The following is a 21,537-nucleotide window of genomic DNA, read 5'->3' as shown; positions in this document are numbered from 1 at the left end:
GACAGATAATAAATGGAGTATACGATAAAGAATCGTTCAATTTTGTAAAATTATGGAGATATGTGGCATCAAGGCACAGCTACCGAGGAAACTCCAAAATGGTATTCTCACAGCAGTCCAGGACATCCCTGAGGGACAACAAATTTACTATCGGAACTACAAAACTTTGGAACAGCCTTCCAGAAAACGTAGTATCGTCCCCTAACACAAACACTTTTAGCAGATCCTCCGCAACAGCATCATGAAACATCCAGATGGAAAAAAATATTCTTAACGATTGATAACCAACACGGTGTTAGGCGTCCCAGATCCTGTGAGTAACAATGCAGCATCTGTCTGCATCACTTATCGAAATAATTAGCAGCCCAAGACCACTTAATTGCCAGCTTCCATCAAAACGTCTTTAAGGCTTTCGATAAAATTGCTCACTTAGAAATTGTATGGCACCAAAGCTCATCACTGTTATGGAATGTTTTTTTCCTTCACTATAGATTGCAGAAAGTCCATCGTCAACTCGTGTGGTCATTAAGGCGCTGTTGTTAGGGAACCTCTTTTCTGTATCCTTACTAACGACTTTCAGAGGCCGTATAATCTCTGAAAATACATATGCGTATTGAATTGATACACATTTCAAAAATAGTATTTTCCTTCGTTTTCATTCATATTTGATCAGTCCATTAATCCATTTCCCAACGACTGGTTCTTTCACTTCCTCGACTGGGCAGCTATTTGACCCTTGGTATCGAAACTCCTGTTCGTACTAAATGTCTTTGACTGAGCAGTAGTATTTGGAGACCTATTTAACCCTATACTACGAGTTTTAGTTGTATTAGATGTTCTTGGTTGGGTAGTTGTTTTGGGAGACCCATTTAACCCTAAACTACGAGTTATAGTTGTATTAGATGTCCTTGGTTGGGTAGTAGTTTTAGGAGACCTATTTGAGCCTATACTACGAGTTTTAGTTGTATTAGATGTCCTTGGTTGGGTAGTAGTTTTGGGAGGCCCATTTAACCCTAAACTACGAGTTATAGTTGTATTAGATGTCCTTAGTTGGGTAGTAGTTTTAGGAGAACTATTTAACCCTATACTACGAGTTTTAGTTGTATTAGATGTTCTTGGTTGGGTAGTAGTTTTGGGGGACCCATTTAACCCTATACTACGAGTTTTAGTTGTATTATATGCCCTTGGCTGAAACGGAGTTACACACCTCTTCGACTCAACGTTAAGAGTTTCATCCGTATTGGATATCTTTGGGTGGACAGTATTATTAACGCACCTGTTCGGTCCACCACCACGGGGTTTATCCGTACTGGACGTCATTGTAAAAGAGGTGTCATTTCCTTCTTTATTGCACTTTAGTATCTGTTTGAAAGCATGTCGGTAATCCTTGTTCTTTAATCCAAAAATAATCCAATTCAACCCCGAGTTTAAAATGCCAAGTTGAAAGAAAAACTTACTAACGATAACTGTGATTTGATAATCACCGATGAATGTATTTACAAGAGAGCATATACAATAGGGACCCCAGCAGATACTAAATACGCCTAATATTAATATCATCACTTTGGTTTTTCTAAAATCTCGCTTCAGTGTTCTTTGTTTTGGCCCAAAGTGGTCGCTGTTGTGTCTTAATTCCATTGCTACTCTGTCCATCTGTTTCCAGGCTGTGCGGACGACGATTATGTACATAACGGTATTTAGAAGAAGGACAATCGCCAGTAAGGAATTCAACATTGCTCTAAACGATAATGGCAATACAAATTCACCATCACAGGGCAAGGAAGACTGCCAGTTATTCCATCCCATCATGGGTAAAAGCCCAATCGTAAAAGCGATGACCCAGCTTCCTGCTATTACCCTGCTTAGGCGATACCAAGAACACCTCTGTGAGTAAGACAACGGATGTACGATGACTATATACCGTTCTATGGAAATAAGGCAGAGGTTGAACACGGAGGAGAACAGGAGTGTGATGTTCAAACCAAACGTTGCAAGACACAGATATTTTGTATCTGCTCCATACAGTTGATCTTGTATACACAGAAAAATCATATCCGTTGGAATCAGCACAATGCCCACAAGCAGATCGGACACGGCCAGATTTGCCACCAGGATATGCATGTCTGTTCTGAGGCGTCTGAACTTCGCTATGCTCGTTAGGATAAGAGCGTTCCCGAAAACCGTCGGAATGATGATTACTATTTCTGAACATAAGAAATAAACGAAATATGTGTGAAAAATTTGCCAACGCACAAAAACACTTTGTGAGCTATTATTGTAGTTTTGGCTGATGTATTGTTTGTTGTACGGTAACGTTAATAACGTCGTTGTTTCCATGTTGTATATCTACGATGTAAATTAAAAATAACCAATCACATGTTTTTCCATTCTGCTAGTTTCATGTGAGATGTTTCGTTTTAAACGATTATTCATTGTTTTTGACAGCGGTATAGTATCCATATTGCACACAGTTTTCGATTGAATCCATATCACTAATGATACTAATCCAGAAGGCGTGTACGTGTTGTCCAATTGTACGATGTGGGGACAATTGCTGGCATTGAAACAACGTATCACTCTATATATCTCTCTCTGGAACAATGGTGTAGATATAAATTAATGTACTATACGACCATTTCACTTAATTGACATTATTAATCAGGGGAAACTTTCCAATCAGACATGAACACATTAACCCTCCCTAGAGAAGACCGGTGTCAATACATTCCCAGTTAAATGATTTAATATCATTCGTGAGCTTCATGTATAATCTCGGCAACTTAACTGATTCGACTGATTGCTGTCGGAGCCCCCTCATTTCATCGACCGATTTTGATAAACTTATTTAGCTCAGATCAATGATTACATGTTAGCAATTGGACATTTTAATGCCACACCATTGATGGCTTATTAATTCTAGTTTGATACCTTTGAGGCGCTTGAATGGCAGGTTGCAACAACAATAAATGTATAGATAATCCTAATTGAAGTCAGATTGAAGCTTGAGTCCAGGTGAAAAATTCATCTTATAGATGAAAAATCAGTAACAAAATCTAATAGGATATTTGTAAATAACGATACATTAACTTGTTTTGAAATATTAAAATACTTAGGTTGATATATGAAAAGTATGCGTACACGTTAATATTAGGGTAAATCATAAAGTTATAAAATAAAATGATTTCTCAAAACACATTAACAGAACTGTAAAGCTAACCATGCTATGACAACTTGAGCTACCTGTTCTCCAGCTAACAACTAGAGGTCCATATATTCACCTCGGTAGCACAGTGAAAGCTTCCCCCAAAGGTAGAATATGGATAAAGTTATTCTATTTCTAGGGTTGCACAATATTTGTGAAAGATTATGTGCTGCTTTGTAACACCTGTTTGTCAAGATGTTACCCACAGAAAAATCCAACAAGTCCAAAGCTTGACTTAAAATAAGGGGAAATCAGAAAGCATGGTCTTCTTTTTACGGTTTACGGTTGTGAAACCTGGAAGGTTGTAGTTAGCAACAATCTTATGTATAATGATATAATTACTCTTCAACTGAAGCAAATATTGACTCGAGAAACGTTGGTTCACATTACAGAGATATAGTGAAGTTATAGTTCGTTTTCATAGGCAACATTCAATTTAATATTGATGAAATACCAAAGCTGTTACACGGACTGAGCCACACAAAACCTGTTACTCTGACAGCATCGCTGATATTATCCTCCTGTCAGTATCCCACGAACTAGCTCAGTTTTTTTTACTTCTCCCAAATCCCTACCAATAAAGGAAAACCTCGTCATGACAAAAACCAAACTAGCATATCCTCCACAACAGTATCACGAAACAACCTGATAAATGCATATCCATAATTATCACCAACTTATTTTTTGGTGTTCCAGATCTTGTAATTCATTAATATGAATCATATATCGAAACTTTTAATGCCGCCAACATGAAACCATCCGTCATCAAGGCCTCTTTTTTTCATTTTTATTTTTATTTTTATAGCATTACATTTGATTTCCTATAATATAAACTCTTTTCTTTGTCTCTCCCAGCTCGACGCTGGCCAACATTATCATTGTCAGTTTATCAGAGGTGTGTTATATTATCATGGTCACAATACCAGAACTTGGCTATATTATTATGATCACATCTTACATATTAAGCTACGGATTTTTTTTTTTTTTTTGTAACAGTTCCGAAAAGGATACATTAAAACTAAGGAATCGCACACGTTTTATTCTACATCCAAATAACACAGCTTTACACAAACGATAGCAAGCGACCGGGATTAATGTTATCCGACTTCGGTTGTTGTCGTGTTTGGGTAAATTAATCTAAACAATTTTTCAGAACAGGAATGTGGAGATCATGAACAGAATAATATCATTTATTTCCACGGGTGCATTTTTGTAAATTTTCATCTATTCATTATATTAACATTGATCAGTGCACAAATGACAACCCTTCGTGTCCAACACCAAGTACACCAGACTGATTCACCCACAGTCATCAATTTGTAGTTACACAAATGATACCCTAATCAGATTGATGATACCCCTACGTGTTTACACAAGTAAGTAAACCTTAATCGCGTATTGTTGTCGTTGTTAAAATGGTTTACATATGTCTCATCTATATTTAGTCAAATTCCAATCTCAATTGTAACCAAGGATGTTTATCAAATCAGTGATGTCATCGAAATGTTCCAAAATAGACTGATTTAAAGCCACCCCCGGGGATATTAATCACAATTACAATTCATCGAGTCTTGTTTATTTTTTTTTTATCGGGATCAGGTTTATCAACAAAAGAAACATTCAAAATGTTCAGAAGTTTTCGGAGTGAATAAAGTATACTTAACAATACAAAGGTTACCAGTATTTATCAACGAAACGACAAGTGCTGGACGCACACGCGCTCGTAAATAAAGACGAATAAAGGCAGACCCGGCGGATAAGTGTGCACTATCAGTAGAGATTGGTATTAAATCTTCTACATGGAGCACACAGCCACAAATCTCTGAGAAGCTTCCCCACGTCAGGTAGGTATTTGATTTACAGTTGTTTTAAAGCATTTTAATGTTCCGTTTACTTTCATTTTTAACGTTTAAGATTCAAATGTCTTTAAGTTATGACTTACAGTGTGTAAATTCTTTCATAGATTTATTTGATATCAGAGAAAATCATTTATACAATCAAAAGCAAAACAATAAATATAAGCAATCACCAGGATTATATTTCAGAACTTCCCTTTTTTGCTGCATATTAAAACCCGACCATGGTCAAAAATGTATCCAAAACAAAGTTGCAATCTGTTTTATCTATAATTCGTATTTCTGCAAACGTGCCTATTTAAGCGGTACCCTATTTAAGCGTCTCCCGTGTGATCTGGTGCATTGAATTATGTACAACGGTAATTATAGGGGCACATGCTTTTTCAGTAATACTTTATAAAAAGCACGTTTTCTTTAGTATGATTGCACTCATAAAACAGATGCATCCTTAAGCACAAAAATATAAGAGCACCAATCCGTAGGTTTGTGTGGCAAGCTCCAACAACTTTTAATGGCCAAAGAGGGCAACTTTATAGAGAGAGTCTGAAAGGAAATGGATCATCCTAAAAGAAATAGGGATATAGAAAAGCGATATATTATGCTCAAATAGAGATATATTTACATAATGTTTATGTCATATAATGAGTCCATACTGTTTATATCATATAATGAGTCCATACTGTTTATATCATATAATGAGTCCATACTGTTTATATCATATAATGTGTCCATACTGTTTATGTCATATAATGAGTCCATACTGTTTATTTCCTATAATGAGTCCATACTATTTATATCCTATAAAGAGTCCATACTGTTTATGTCATATAATAAGTCCATACTGTTTATGTCATATAATGTGTCCATACTGTTTATATCATATAATGTGTCCATACTGTTTATGTCATATAATAAGTCCATACTGTTTATTTCCTATAATGAGTCCATACTGTTTATTTCCTATAATGAGTCCATACTGTTTATATCATATAATGAGTCCATACTGGTTATATCATATAATGTGTCCATACTGTTTATATCATAAAATGAGTCCATACTGCTTATATCATATAATGAGTCTATACTGTTTATATCATATAATAAGTCCGTACTGTTTATATCATATATTGAGTCCATACTATTTATAATGAGTCCATAATGTTTATATCATATAATTAGTCCGTACTGTTTATATCATATACTTAGTCCATACTGTTTATGTCATATTATGTGTCCATACTGTTTATGTCATATAATGCGTCCATACTGTTTATATCATGTGTCCATACTGTTTATATCATAAACTGAGTCCATACTGCTTATATCATATAATGAGTCTATACTGTTTATATCATATATTGAGTCCATACTATTTATAATGAGTCCATAATGGTTATATCATATAATGTGTCCATACTGTTTATATCATATAATTAGTCCATACTGTTTATACCATATAATGAGTCCATACTGTTTATATCATATAATGAGTCCATAATGTTTATATCATATAATGAGTCCATACTGTTTATATCATATAATAGGTCCATACTGTTTATATCATATAATGAGTCCACACTGGTTATATCATATAATAAGTCCATACTGTTTATATCATATAATTAGTCCATACTGTTTATGTCATATAATGTGTCCATACTGTTTATATCATATAATGAGTCCATACTGGTTATATCATATAATAAGTCCATACTGTTTATATCATATAATGAGTCCATATCCTATAATGAGTCCATACTGTTTATGTCATATAATAAGTCTATACTGTTTATATCATATAATGAGTACATACTGTTTATATCATATAATGAGTACATACTATTTATATCATATAATTAGTCCATACTGGTTATATCATATAATGAGTCCATACTGTTTATATCATATCATGAATCCATAATGTTTAAATCATATAATGAGTCCATACTGTTTATATCATATCATGAATCCATAATGTTTAAATCATATAATGAGTCCATACTGTTTATATCATATAATTAGTCAATACTGTTTATATCATATAATGAGTCCATACTGGGTATATCATATAATAAGTCCATACTGTTTATAGCATATAATGAGTCCATACTGTTTATATCATATCATGAATCCATAATGTTTAAATCATATAATGAGTCCATACTGTTTATATCATATCATGAATCCATAATGTTTAAATCATATAATGAGTCCATACTGTTTATATCATATCATGAATCCATAATGTTTAAATCATATAATGAGTCCATACTGTTTATATCATATCATGAATCCATAATGTTTAAATCATATAATGAGTCCATACTGTTTATATCATATAATGAGTCTATACTGTTTATATCATATAATAAGTCCATACTGCTTATATCATATAATGAGTCCATACTGTTTATGTCATATAATAAGTCTATACTGTTTATATCATATAATGAGTACATACTATTTATATCATATAATTAGTCCATACTGGTTATATCATATAATGAGTCCATACTGTTTATGTCATATAATGAGTCCATACTGTTTATGTCATATAATAAGTCTATACTGTTTATATCATATAATGAGTACATACTGGTTATATCATATAATAAGTCCGTACTGTTTATATCATATAATGAGTCCGTACTGTTTATATCATATAATGAGTCCAAACTGTTTATGTCATATAATGAGTCCATACTGTTTATGTCATATAATAAGTCTATACTGTTTATATCATATAATGAGTCCATACTGGTTATATCATATAATAAGTCCATACTGTTTTTATCATATAATGAGTCCATACTGTTTATAGGATATCTCCTAAAGAACATGATATGTTAACTTTAAGTATTAAAAAGATGTCTGGCCTAAGATTTTATAGAAAACAGAGATAAATAGAGGATGAAATTTTTATTATTTATACACTTTCTAAATTACACTGTGTGTCCTAACACGGGCTCAGCGCGGATACCTGATCAGATTAGGTATGTCTTTGGCACATATATAACACCTTCCAATATGTTGATGTCCATCACCGCTGATTAAAGATTTTAATATTTAAAGTCCAGTTCACCAAACTAGATATTTCTTTTGTTTTACTAGGCAAACCATGCCATAAAGAACCGGGTATGATACAAAAACTAAATACGTGCAGTTCTACAATTATTACAAGTAGTTATACTTCATGTCAACATTCATTAATTGTTACTGACGAGCTGTTGATATGATACATCAAAACTGTGTTAGATGTGTTACAGTTGGACGCTGGTATTTCTCAGCTAACGTCACGCTACCACAATTGGTACAATTTTGTCAGTTTGTAAGTGATGTTGAAATATTCAGATCATGTATCTGGAATGTTTCTTGATTCTTGACAAAGACTACCCATGGTGGTTCATTTTCAGAAAAAGTTCTGATTCTAAATAATTTGTTTTTTTAAACATAAAACGCTTAAATCGCAGTGAGATTTCGTCCTTTTTTCGGCTATGATTCGTACCCAAATTAGTATCACCGGCTGTGGAATTTGTTTTTCTTTCTACTAGTTGATTTGCCGATTGCAACAATATATATTGTTTTTATAAATACCATACTGAACTACAATTGCATATATACACTTTTATTGTATCCGATTATAAGGACCAGAAATCAACATTTAAACATGCTTATAATTAACCCCTTCAAAATCCTTCAAAATTTCATTGCCGTACGTTGTTTTTACTGTTTTACCTATATGCTTACTATGAAACCATCGTGTATTCTTAAAATGTTCCTGAAAACAAAATTATTCGTTGGAAATGCTGATAAATATTTCTTTTTTTTATAATGTCAGAGGAAAATGCTCACATTTATGTTTTAAGTACCATTCGGACCATTTTCTGACCGAGAACCAATTTGGATAGCGTACTAATAGTGATAGCGTGACGTAAGGTAATTTGGTGACGAAGATCGTGTTTCGAGGCATGAACATAGCGCGAATCATAATGTAGTTCCTTCGCAATCTGTGTTTCCGTTACAAATCAAATTCATAAACAAAATGAACGTCATTGAACGTAGATCTGACGGTATAAAATATGAACAATCTGTTGTTAGCTGTTAGCTGTCTTACAGATGAGTCTGATATAATATCACACCTCTCTTCTCAGTAAGAATATAGAGTAATGGTGTTAACTTAATTCAGTTATACATATATACTTACCTTTTTTGTACTTACATTTTTGTTCAAAATTCATCTTTCAGGATATGTATCCGGAACTATTAGCTATCGTTCTCGTGACAGTTGTCTCCCTTGGATGTCAGCAGACACCATCTGATGATTTCAGGGGAAACGTCAAGTTCTCTACGCTTGTAGCGACAGGGGAAGTAACTGACTCCATCAGCGATACGTCGTATCAAATGACACTGAAATGCATATTGAAGGACAGCGGGACACGGCCACCAGCTATTATTAACATCACCCATACATGTAAGACATCTATCTTCTTCTGTCCCCCGTCAGACATCTATCTTCTTCTCTCCCCTGTCAGACACCTGTCTTCTTCTCTCCCCTGTCAGACACCTGTCTTCCTCTCTCCCCTGTCAGACATCTATCTTCTTCTCTCCCCTGTCAGACACCTGTCTTCTTCTCTCCCCTGTCAGACACCTGTCTTCTTCTCTCCCTGTCAGACACCTGTCTTATTCTCTCCCCTGTCAGACACCTTTCTTCTTCTCTCCCTGTCAGACACCTGTCTTCTTCTCTCTCCTGTCAGACAGCTGTCTTTTTCTCTCTCCTGTCAGACAGCTGTCTTCTTTCTCTCCCCCCCCCCCCCCCCCCCCCCCCNCACTGTCTTCTTTTCTCCCCTGTCAGACACCTGTCTTCTTATCTCCCTGTCAGACACATGTCTTAATCTCTCCCCTGTCCGACACCTATCTTAATATCTCCCCTGTCAGACATCTTTCTTCTTCTCTCCCCTGTCAGACACCTGTCTTATTATCTCCCCTGTCAGACACATTTCTTCTTCTCTCCCCTGTCAGACACTTGTCTTCTTCTCTCCCCTTTCAGACACTTGTCTGCTTCTCTCCCCTGTCAGACCCTTATCTTATTATCTCCCCTGTCAGACACCTGTCTTCTTCTCTCCCCTGTCAGACACTTGTCTTCTTCTCTCCCTGTCAGACACCTGTCTTCTTCTCTCCCTGTCAGACACCTGTCTTATTCTCTCCATGTCAGACACCTGTCGTTTTCTCTCCCTGTCAGACACTGTCTTCTTCTCTCCCTGTCAGACACTGTCTTCTTCTTTCCCCTGTCAGCCACCTGTCGTCTTCTCTCCCCTGTCAGACACATGTCTTCTTCTCTCCTCTGTCAGACAAATGTCTTCTTCTCTCCCATGTCAGACGCCTATATTCTCACATTTGCAAGATATTTGTCTCTTTCTTACACGTGTAACTAGACAAAATTCATCCAACAATTGTCAAACTTAACAATCGAATACCGTAGCGTGAACAAAACCGTGGTTTTTACTAAATGTTGATTACACTAGGGCAGAATATGAACAAAGGAAAGATTTACATTGAGATGCTTACAAAACAACAGGGATCATAAGAGAATGAACTCTGAGTCATCAGCGAGATCCCCCTACCTCTCTCAAAAATATAGGGCAAATCCAGTTATTGCCATTTTTATTGTCAACAGGTGTAGTGACAACTGACCAATGACATCTATCTTCATATCGTACAACGAAATGAGATTATTTTGTAATGAAAATATGATGACAAACAGAAAATGCATTCATAGCTTTCATCAACCTGCATCTCTCAAAACCTTTATTGTAAAAGATATCCGTCAGTCGAAAGTGTTTTCTTTGAACCATTCATTGAGAGATTTATTTCATTCGCTCTATTTGTTTAACGTCTGAACGATCTTTTGTTTTATCCTACATTTTGAATATATGTATATATTGTTTTTGTTCCCCAAATCAAGCCAACAATTTGGATGGTAGATGCTTCATCAACAAGTTCCAGAAAGGTAAATCGTATCTGGTGTTCCTCCGATATATCAAACCGAACTACACCCCACTGTCAAATGAAGAAGAACCTTCGAAAATCGCAGATGTTCTCAAAGAGTGTGGATTAGGCGTTGTAAGCAAAGTTCCAACAGGTAAACTCCTATCAGCATTGCTGTACTAGTGTGTCTTGAACATACCATATTACACTCACGATGTCCTGTTTACGTACATATAACTAAATTGAGGATATTATATCAGCTAATAATTCATTAACGATATGTTTCATATTATATCTCGGAGAATAAATTGTCAATCATATTATCAGCAAAAGGGACATCGTATTCTGGAGAAATTTAAAACAAATTACAATTACATTGAGCAAGATTTGAAGAATAAACAAAAGTTTGGGAATCAACTCTGAAACATTGATATTGTGATGTTTTGAATTTGTGGATGAATTATTACAGAAACATAACCAAGCGTAGTTAAAAGTATTACAATGACTTAGTTTATATTTTATATAACTAAAGTTTATATCTTATATAACTAAAGTTTATATTTTATATAACTAAAATCAAAAGAATTCATGTGGCTTATTTACGATTTGTTTTGGTCAAATACTAGAAGTAATAACATTATCACGATGTTTTTTTGATACGATTAACTTCAGAAAAAATGCCAAAACATCAATAGCACAGTTTACAAAGCTCCACATGTTGATGTAAAAGGCCGCTGTTTTCAAGAATAGAATCAATAAATCGATATCTCGACAATGTGGCCAAATCAAACGAGGCACAGCATAGATAAATATGATTTTAATGTTATAACTGCATTTATTCTTAGTTCTTAAAAACATATGTTGTTTACAGATAGCAGATTAATGTCCACCACTTGTCCAAACGTAGAGGCCAGGGCTTGTCCGACAACAGTACCACCAACAACACCGCCTCGCAAGAAGAAAACTCCACCAGGTAATGACCATTTTATCGTCGATGGTTTTGCAGGCATCATGCCATGAATTATTCATATTTCATTACAAACGTTTTGTTATGCTTCCGCATTCAAAATTAATCTAAAAGAGACTGTGTTACCGACTTTTATTTCAGACAGTTTTCTTTAAATTACCGAAAACCAATGCTCATATCGAAAAATACAGCGATGGTAATATAGAAATTAAATTGATGCAACTGTAGATCAAATTGAAAAAAATGTAACATTTCACCTTTACTGATATTGACTGTTTAGTATACAATATCACTTTTCGCGGGCAGTTTCAAAGAGAAAGCCTATATCATGCAGATACCATGTAGTTGGTGTGGTTAATTCAACACTTTAAATTGGATAAATGCCTTTCATGATTAATAGCTTCAGCGTTCTTATCTTGATAACTTTTGACTAAAGAGGAAACCATTCATCATTTTTAAGTTAAATTATTTAGACTTTAAGAAAACGTTTGTAGAAATTGTAACTTCTTACTTCGTACGTATTTCTAGGGATTTTTGGTTTGCCATTTGCTTGAAGCTATTTTTTAAAGGCTATGCAATGCATTGCCTGTTTATGAAAAATAACGGGATACATTGATAGCCGGTCTAACATTTTTAACGCTTAATGTTTTTCCTTGTCAATGCAAAATCATGAACATTGAATGTTTTTAACTTTTTATAGCATTGCCAATGGCGACTAAAAATCGCATGGATAATACCGAAAAACAAACCATTCGGACGACCTTTGCTCTCAGAACAACAACAATGAGGCCACAACCACAGGCCACAGAGGTCCTAGCATTGCCAATGACGACTAAAAATCGCATGGGTAATACCGAAAAACAAACCATTCGGACGACCTTTGCTCTCGGAACAACAACAATGAGGTCACAACCACAGGCCACAGAGGTCAAGGACAACAAATCTCAAGTTTATAACAACACAGCGTCACAAGGGACCGGAAACACCACGTGGTACATCATGTGGTACATCACGTGGCGCATCATATGCCTATTTTATCGCAAAGATGTATAAGAAAGAGAGACATGGTCATGGATCTTATTTCCACCTACGTTTCCTTATAGAAGACATTGCATGGTCCAAGGACTTGTTTTATGATCAACTCTAAACATGGAACAAGAAATCATTTGTTCTTTCTTTTCACTTGCCTGTGTTGATATTCAAAGAGAAGGTCATTTGATTAAATATATAAAACTGTATATCGTGTTTATTGCTTTATAGTTTCTTGGTGTTTTTTGTATTGGTCGTACACTGAACAAATGGTCATTGGCCATACACTAAACAAACTGATCACTTGTCGCACACTTAATTAAAAATTAATATTCCAAATGGGATACACTTGTTACTATCTTATTTATTTCAAATTATTTTTATTAGTTTAAGTTATATACCAGTACATGTCAATCAAATATATAACTACGTTAATGTCTGAGAGTTTGGTCGGTAGGGATTGGCCCAACCACCAGCCCTTCGGCAAGTAACATTTTAAGTTAATGCTATATATCTTTGATTGTTAAAATTCCAACATGTGGTTATCACTTCATATTTTATATCATTCAATTACCAGCTTTATTTTATTGATTATAGCCTATGGCACATGTAACATGTTATATCTATTTTATATCTATTTTTATAAAAGAAGGTTCTTAGAGTCTTATCAAATTATCAATATCAACTATATAATTATGTAACTATTTTTATGAATTGAATTGATTTATTTAGATCAAAGGGACCCCATTGGAATTAAGCCACGATGTGGCTTTATGGGTCATCCCAGGTAAAGGCCTAAATTAATCTAATCCAATCCAGTTTTAACACCTGACTGATTACTAGTTTTATGGCATAACTAACTTATAAATAATATCTCATTCTGTGATAATATATATATTTATGTCCAATCTGCAAAATGTGATATACGTGTATAATCTGCCTTTTACCTGAATAATTATTATTATTAACAATGGCCATAATGCTGTCTTGCAATTTCGAGTTGTTGTTCCGAAATTTCGAGTCAGTTGTCAACAGAGTACCCACTACTACAATTAGCATACCGGATGTTAAATTAAGAGTAAAACTATCAGCGTAAACCTCAATGATACGATACAATAGTACAATTTTCAAATGGTAAAAACTGCTGCAATAGATTGTTAAAATTTCATGTTAGCGATTGATATGACTTTTTTTTTAACTATCAGCAAAAGAAGAGGATTATCGGAGAGTGTGGTCGAAACGTCAACAAATATATGCCAGGAAGTCATCATATCCTTTTTTATTGGATAACTTGCTTTTTTGTTTGAACGATTTACTTCCTGCAAAGACTGGATAGCAAGCAAAAATGGCTTGATATCACAGAAGAGACAGATGAAATCTCTAAGTCAGGGTATAATGTTTTCGCAGGTCGTTTTTTGACTCCTAAGAAAAGAACTACTCCCAGATACGACACAGCCGAACCAACATCATCTTCATTGCCTTTCCTCCAAGCAACGAGGAGGGGGTTTGAAAAGCTAGAACCTACGGAAACTGCACTGATAATCAAAGTGGCCGTGTTAGGAAGGGAACGATAGCAATAAATTATTCAAAATCTGCAAAAACCTTACTTTATCGATGACGGTAGGTTAGATACAATATACTTGTATGTTACGACAGAGCGGAACGAATATCATCCTCACGGTCACGAACTGGAGAAGGATTGGAAGACCAGAAAAACACTGCCTGCTGAATTGACATTGACAGAAGGAAAACGACGTCTTTTTTGAAGGTCAACCCTGCAAGTCTTGACCTGCAGGCATACTTACTAATGGAACTACGGATTTCATAATATATATTTATCTGTGTCAGTCTATCAAAATATCAAATTAAAAGAAAACAATGTGTAATAGTAAAGGCATGAAATAATGCATCAAGCGTTCAAAAGACGAAATGGATTACAGTTTATGATTTCTACTACAAAGTATCGTAAACTATTTGTTACTACGAGATATGTTGTTGCAACACATAACCAACGAGATTGCTGAGAAAGAAAGGTCTAGACCAGAGGCATTCCTTAAAAGCTTAACAAAACGGCTCTCAAAGTCGCGTAACATCCGTGGAATCTCTCCAGTGTAGTTTGGCAGAAGGGAAATTACTATTATTTTAAAAAATAGAAAAGTTTGTTACAAAGGAGAAAGGTGTCCGTCAGATAAAAAAGAAACCATTAAAATATAGATGAAAAGCTATGATGACATCATACATGTACGTGATCACGGACGGTTAAAAAGACTCAACGAGTCAACTCCTAGAAAACCACAACGTTCTCTAGGAGAAAAGTTTTCTGCCCAATGATTAAACGGGAACCGTCGGCACTTTCCGAAAACGAGAAAAAGTGCCGACGGTTCCCGATTAGCCCAGCCCAATGATGTCAGTAACATAACTGCTATAGCATCACATTTGATAATATTTTGATGAACTTCACTGGTCAACATCCTCTGTCCTTTGCTTTGAAAACTGACCTCTTTATAACTAACTAGTACAGATCTAGAACTCAATCGTGTGTGCGTGCATTGAAAGAAGTAGAGAAAGAGTGTTTTCAGTAAAAAACAACCCAACCCATTTAGCACTTTAACATTTATATACCACACTGGAAATGGAAACCGAACAACCTTCACAGGAGCAAGATTTTCAGAACGTTTGGCATTTTCAGTTTTTACTTTCGACTAAAATGGATAAAATGTCACTCTTGCGATTGGTGTATTTTTGATTATATTCAAATCAAGAATAACAAATATCAAGAAATCAAAAATAAGTTAAGGTGAAAGAAACATTCATCCAAATAAATGCAAAGTTACGAGAGTTCTATATCAATAGTATCGAGAGACTCCTATTATCAATTGGAATGTAAATTTCAGTAGACAAGTAATACAATGTATTTTAATGTGTACCCGGCCCATATTATGCAGGCGCGTAGCTTGACTGTAAACTATGTGCAAATTAACTTTATTATCTAGCCATCTTAAAAAAAAAGATTATTAAGACCCTGTTGTGATATCTGGTGGTTTTTGAGAGCAATATTGATTCTCATATTAATTCGAAATCTTTCCTCTTTCCTTTTCTTTCAGAATTTCCGAAACCAAAAAGAATGGTTATTGATATGACAAAAAGTAACTTAAGTATTGTGATTTTATAAAAGAAAAGACGGAGTAGACGGTTCATGAAATTGATTGCTGAACAACATCACTGATACTTACAATATCATCGAGCATGTCTGCTCATTTTGGAAGTGTTGATGTGCATGTAACTGCTTATTTGCTTGCACAGCAGCTACGCGCTTGCACATTTTGTTATGTATCAAATAGACTATTGAGGGATATTGCATATTGGTTACACACTCATCGTAAATAAACATAACAAGCAAGCAATAATTTAAAGACAAAAGAAAGATAAATGTAAATTGTTTGTGTAAATAATAATGTGACACACATAGTAAACGAATGGCACGGTATATTAATTAAAAAAACCAAATACGACACTCATTGTGAAAATGATATTGGCAAATAACTTCTGACCAGTTCACCTGTCTGTAGAATAAACGGTTTGAATATGCCGCGCTTACAATTGCATGCAACGCCACCTGGTGTGTGATGTAAGTTGCAAAACACTGCAGCACGTGAAAACATGGAGACGGAGAGAAAAAGCTTGAGGTGTGAATAACGGTAAGTCACTAATATTTCTCAATTTGTCAGTTCTAAAACGATCGGAATAGTCAAGTAGACTTGCATCTTTATGCCTAGGCGTGTGTAACATTTTGATGCATAGGGTCGGACTATTTGTAAGCGTTTACCGGTGTATACGCACGGTCCACAGGGACTTGTATAGACTTATATTATAACATAAACATTAGCAAGAAATACTAATATATAGCTAATTTTATCATATAAGTCTATACAAGCCCTTGTGCACGGCCTGTCCGTGGAATGTTGCGCTTCTTATTGACACAAAAGAATATCTTTATTTCCTACTAAAGGTCTTACTTTGCACATATAATTCACAGGTGGATAAACTTCTGTTTTAGATTTTTGTTTCGTCCCAAAACCTTCTCTTTATTTTCTGATGTTGACGGATGAAGATTTTCTGCAAAATTTCCCCATGTCGAACCCCTGAACTCCCACCTCGATCACACCCCTTGAACCCCACCATTTCTCTTCCCTAAATAACCCTAATTCTGGATCCAACCCACAGGGACCTGACATTTGTTAAAGCTATATATCTGGACCTAAACTAAGGTGTTTTGAGTAATTTCACACGTTTCAAGGGTTCAGATATACTAAAAGGGAGAAAGCTGTTGATGTCGAAAAATTGACAACATTTTTTGTTGATGTACAAAAAAACTTAATACAATTGGAAAGATGGATTATATTTTCTATTGGAAACCTCCTATATGCATGGAGTATGTATTTGTTCCTTTGATATCACAGGCCATTTCGTTCTTTCAAAGTTTTTTGTAGTCATAGAAACACTTTTTCAATAATCTTGAGGTAAATGTCACATTCTGGCAAATACCAAACGGTCTTATATATAGATTTACCTACATATCATTACAAGCCAGTGAGACGTGAGGCATATCAAATTCTTGGACAGATCGGGAAACGAAAAAGGCTGACAAGACTGCCATCTTGAATTTTAAGTATTTTGTAATCGCATTTCTTGGCGAGTTGTGGAGAATTTTTTCTCAAATAACACATGAATACCCAATAGTGATTAGCTATGCCTGTCAAAATTTGAGACTGATCAGAAAACCAATATGGCTGACAGGTGGCCATCTTGAATTTTGAGAATTAAAGATGTTAGTGCTATATCTCAGAAAGTGTTCCATGGATCTTTCTCAAATTTCACATGAATGTTCTTCATGGTCCCTGGTAATACATTTGTTATCTTGAGACTGATCAAAAAACCAAGATGGCTGAAAATTGGCTTTTTTGAATTTGTATAGTTTAAAGTTTAAATAGCACTATTTCTCAGATAGCACTTGAGGGATCTTTCTCAAATTTCACAAGAGGGTTCCTCATCGCCCATCGTTATGCATATTGAATTTGGGGCTTGTAAGATATTCAAGATGGCCACCAGACAGCTATCTTGAATTTTGACACTTCAATTTTGATATCGCTATTTTATATGCATGTTCCCCTTGGTCCCCTTGTTAAAAATACCCCTGGCCTTAATGAGAATTCATCCTTCATTGACAGCAATTATGTAAAAAGTACAAAGTTTTTGGCATTTTGCATGTGGTTGTGCAATTCTTATACAATAACATTTGTCAAAGTGGCAAATAACAAATGCAATCTGAGGTTTAAGTTAACATACAAGATTCCGTGTAAGAAAATTAAAAAGCAAAGAAGGTAAAAGATTATCTTTTGTAGATCTGATAAAGCTCCTTTGTTGGTGGACAACCAAGATCCTCCTAGGATCTCTTGTGTTTATATATACAGGCAACAAGAATCAATATTGTTTGTATATGTTGCCTTCCAGTACTGTTACATGTAAGAGTTGTCTCTCTTTGCCTTCAGTGGTTGTGGCCAGTCGACCTTGGATCATTTACCTCACAGGGACCTGAGAATTTGTTACAGCTATATTTAGACCTAAACTAAGGTGTTCAGAGTATTTTTACATGTTTTAGGAGTTAAGATAGACTTTCAGAAATATAATGATTATATATGTGAGAAGGGTGGAAAGCTGTCGTTGAAAAGTCGACCCCACCTAACTTTCCCGCATCAAAAACAACATTTCTAGTTGATTTATGGAAAAATGCTCAGTACCATTGGAAAAATGGATAATTATGCTTTTAAAAAACTTTTATATGCATGTAAAATGTATTGTCCTTCAGCGGACATGATCTCCGTTTCCTCCAAAAACGCACACCATTTCAGAGTTTCAAAGTTTTTTGAAGTGTATTATCTCTTACTTCAGTGCAAGACTTGAGTTCTGTTGATACCCCTCACCAAATTCTTCTTACAATTTGCTCATAAGCCAGTCATGTGAGAACTTAACAGGATTTTGCTGACACAAGCTCTTGTGTGCATTTTTTGATGCTCATGCACATAAGCTTGCATTAACAAAAAATGGTCATGTCTGCTTATGTAAGCAAAAAATGCTTGCATGATCTATGCATGTTAATGGCAAAATAATCTCATTTGTGAGCGAAATCATCAAATTGAAATGCAATATAGATATAAGTGCTTTATTTAATATAGTAGACAGTAGGGCTGTAACGATACACCTATGCCATGATAACATACGTATCACGATATCTACCCACGATACAATTTATTTTGATACGATACAGGATGACGAAATTATGCTTCCTCTTCAAATGTCTTGCCATGTTTGTTGTGTTCCCTGTTGATTTTCCATCGGGGACATATAGCCGGAATCGAAAATGCTGCCAAACAGGCGAGCGAAAGGAAGCGGGAGGGTTTTTTAATTGAAACTCTGCCATGTTGCATGCTTGTTTATGCAAAATTTGTAACAGCAACAGCTATTGCACAGCTTTTATCATGCGAGCCAATCAAATTTTACATTACACATGATGGTTAAATTCCAGAAGTCAGGTAATACTAATAACCGAACCGAACCGAAACACGGAAATACATATCGTAAATATTTAAAAAAAAATCTCAATTGAAAACTTTTTAACTTGCCCAGTCAGCTGAATATATCATGAGTATACAGCGGGCTGTTACAGTTTCTACTTTCAGGTACTTTACTTGCACTTACTCTGAAACTAAAATGTTATGTAAAATATATATAATCTTGTGACAAGGGATGTGTGAGAATTACTTTTTCATAAAAAAAAAATAATGCAAATGTCTTTGGTTGTGGGGAAGTTTTCCCCTGCAATAAGATAAACCATGTAAATGCTATTGTGTCATTTTATTATTGTGTGTTTAATTTCATGCTATTTTAGCAATACAGAATTTACTGAAACTGGGGTAGACTCCCATGATTCCAGGGGTGTCAGAACGTGAGTTTTGTTATTGGTCATTAAATTTCATATTCGAATCAATATTCATGTAATGGATCACTTTATTTATCATTTCTGGAACAAATATTTATTCTGTCCAATAAATATTCTTGAAAACAGTATAATAAGCTCAAGGTGATTTGAAGAAAAATGTTCAGCGATTTATCTTGATACAGAATATTAAAAAAGATCTATCACGTTGTTTATGTGTTTGTTAATATTCCTGTTCTCTTGGTGATGTAATTGGACATAAAATTAGAAAACTTGTTGATTTATGTAAAGTTTCAGTCACAATAATGCAGAAATATTTCACAGCAAGTCGGCTTTACAATGAGAAATGACCTACTGGTGCTGACAGGGGAAGTCGTTTACTGCTTCTCGATACGTACATGTGTAGGCTGTGGGTGCGCGGTAGGTAAATCAAATGGTAAATCGGGAAGAAAGCACTCCCGTAAAAATGTCTGATAGATGTTTCCTGGGATTCTTTCTTACTTTCCTTTGATTCTAAAATTGTTTATATGATGATATATTTAGTTTTCTGTAATTTATAAAACACGTCATCAATCACCATGCGTGTAGCTTTTGTACACATGTATTTTGTTATCAGTAAATCCTAATTCAGAATATGATGTTTGTTTTGCATATATATATGCATTTTTTTCTACTCTTTAGTCTGAAGGTGAATTAAGACATATATATATATGTATTGCTTACAGTTTTGTCTGCTGATAGTAGTAGACTTGTTTAATATGTCTTCAGTCTGTAGGTAATTGTGAACTTGTATTTTTGAAAGAATATTTGTATAAGTCGGTTGAAAGACGGGACATATTATGTTGAAATGTGAGCCAGCAAGGGACCGCACATTGTCCGCTCAAGATCTCGAGTAACAATTATACAAATTAGATTCTAACATTCCATGAAAGATAGAACTACTTTGAAAATTGCCATTATCCAATCTGTAATTTTTGGGCTTATTGCCCTTTATGGAAAAGTGTCCCCTGAATATGTTTAGTTCCTTAGTATAAAGTTTGAGATGGAAAACAAAATCTATCGACAAACAAGGTCACAGGGGGGAATTTTGCTTTAAATGTTTAAAGGGGCTGGTCGGGGAAAAAAATACAAAATAAATGGGCCTTAATTCATTCTCTGGCCTTCCAAAAGTTATACCACGGTAATATGATGGTCAAGTTCTGCTTGCAATGTCCAGTTTTGACCACTGAAATCTCGGGGAAGCCCCGCGTAAATTTAGCGCAGATCTATTATATATGTCATGTGGTTGTTTCGAAAGTGAGGCAGTGAAGATAACAACAATAGCACGCCGTCATGTGCCATGTTGGATGCAACTAGCGGACAAGACAGCAATACTATACGTAAATAATTGTTTTCAGAGGTATCATCATGTATGATGCAAGTGTAGTATTCCTACCTATATGTTGTTGTTATATATAACGGTATTGATACCTCGTGCCTGTCATGACTTTTTCATGCATCTTTT

At 34.9% G+C, this 21,537-nt stretch overlaps 2 protein-coding genes across 2 annotated transcripts; one reads left to right on the top strand and one right to left on the bottom strand.

Moving 5' to 3' along the window:
* Window positions 1–705: 705 nt before the first annotated feature.
* LOC110446926 (adenosine receptor A2b-like) lies at window positions 706–2,337 on the bottom strand. The gene has a single exon (XM_021492271.1). It carries the CDS (start codon window positions 2,335–2,337, stop codon window positions 706–708), a length of 1,632 nt encoding a protein of 543 aa, XP_021347946.1.
* A 2,676-nt stretch (window positions 2,338–5,013) lies between these two features.
* Window positions 5,014–13,184, top strand: LOC110446925. Its single transcript, XM_021492269.1, has 5 exons — window positions 5,014–5,046; window positions 9,304–9,529; window positions 11,021–11,197; window positions 11,915–12,016; window positions 12,711–13,184. The coding sequence occupies exons 2-5, from the start codon at window positions 9,307–9,309 to the stop codon at window positions 13,061–13,063; spliced, it is 855 nt and encodes a 284-aa protein (XP_021347944.1). The 5' UTR covers window positions 5,014–5,046; window positions 9,304–9,306; the 3' UTR covers window positions 13,064–13,184.
* Window positions 13,185–21,537: the final 8,353 nt, after the last annotated feature.

This window comes from Mizuhopecten yessoensis, unplaced genomic scaffold, assembly GCF_002113885.1.
Source record: "Mizuhopecten yessoensis strain PY_sf001 unplaced genomic scaffold, ASM211388v2 scaffold3053, whole genome shotgun sequence".
Taxonomy (NCBI): domain Eukaryota; kingdom Metazoa; phylum Mollusca; class Bivalvia; order Pectinida; family Pectinidae; genus Mizuhopecten; species Mizuhopecten yessoensis.
Note: the sequence above shows the minus strand (reverse complement) of the source record. Positions and strands in the feature narration are given on the sequence as shown.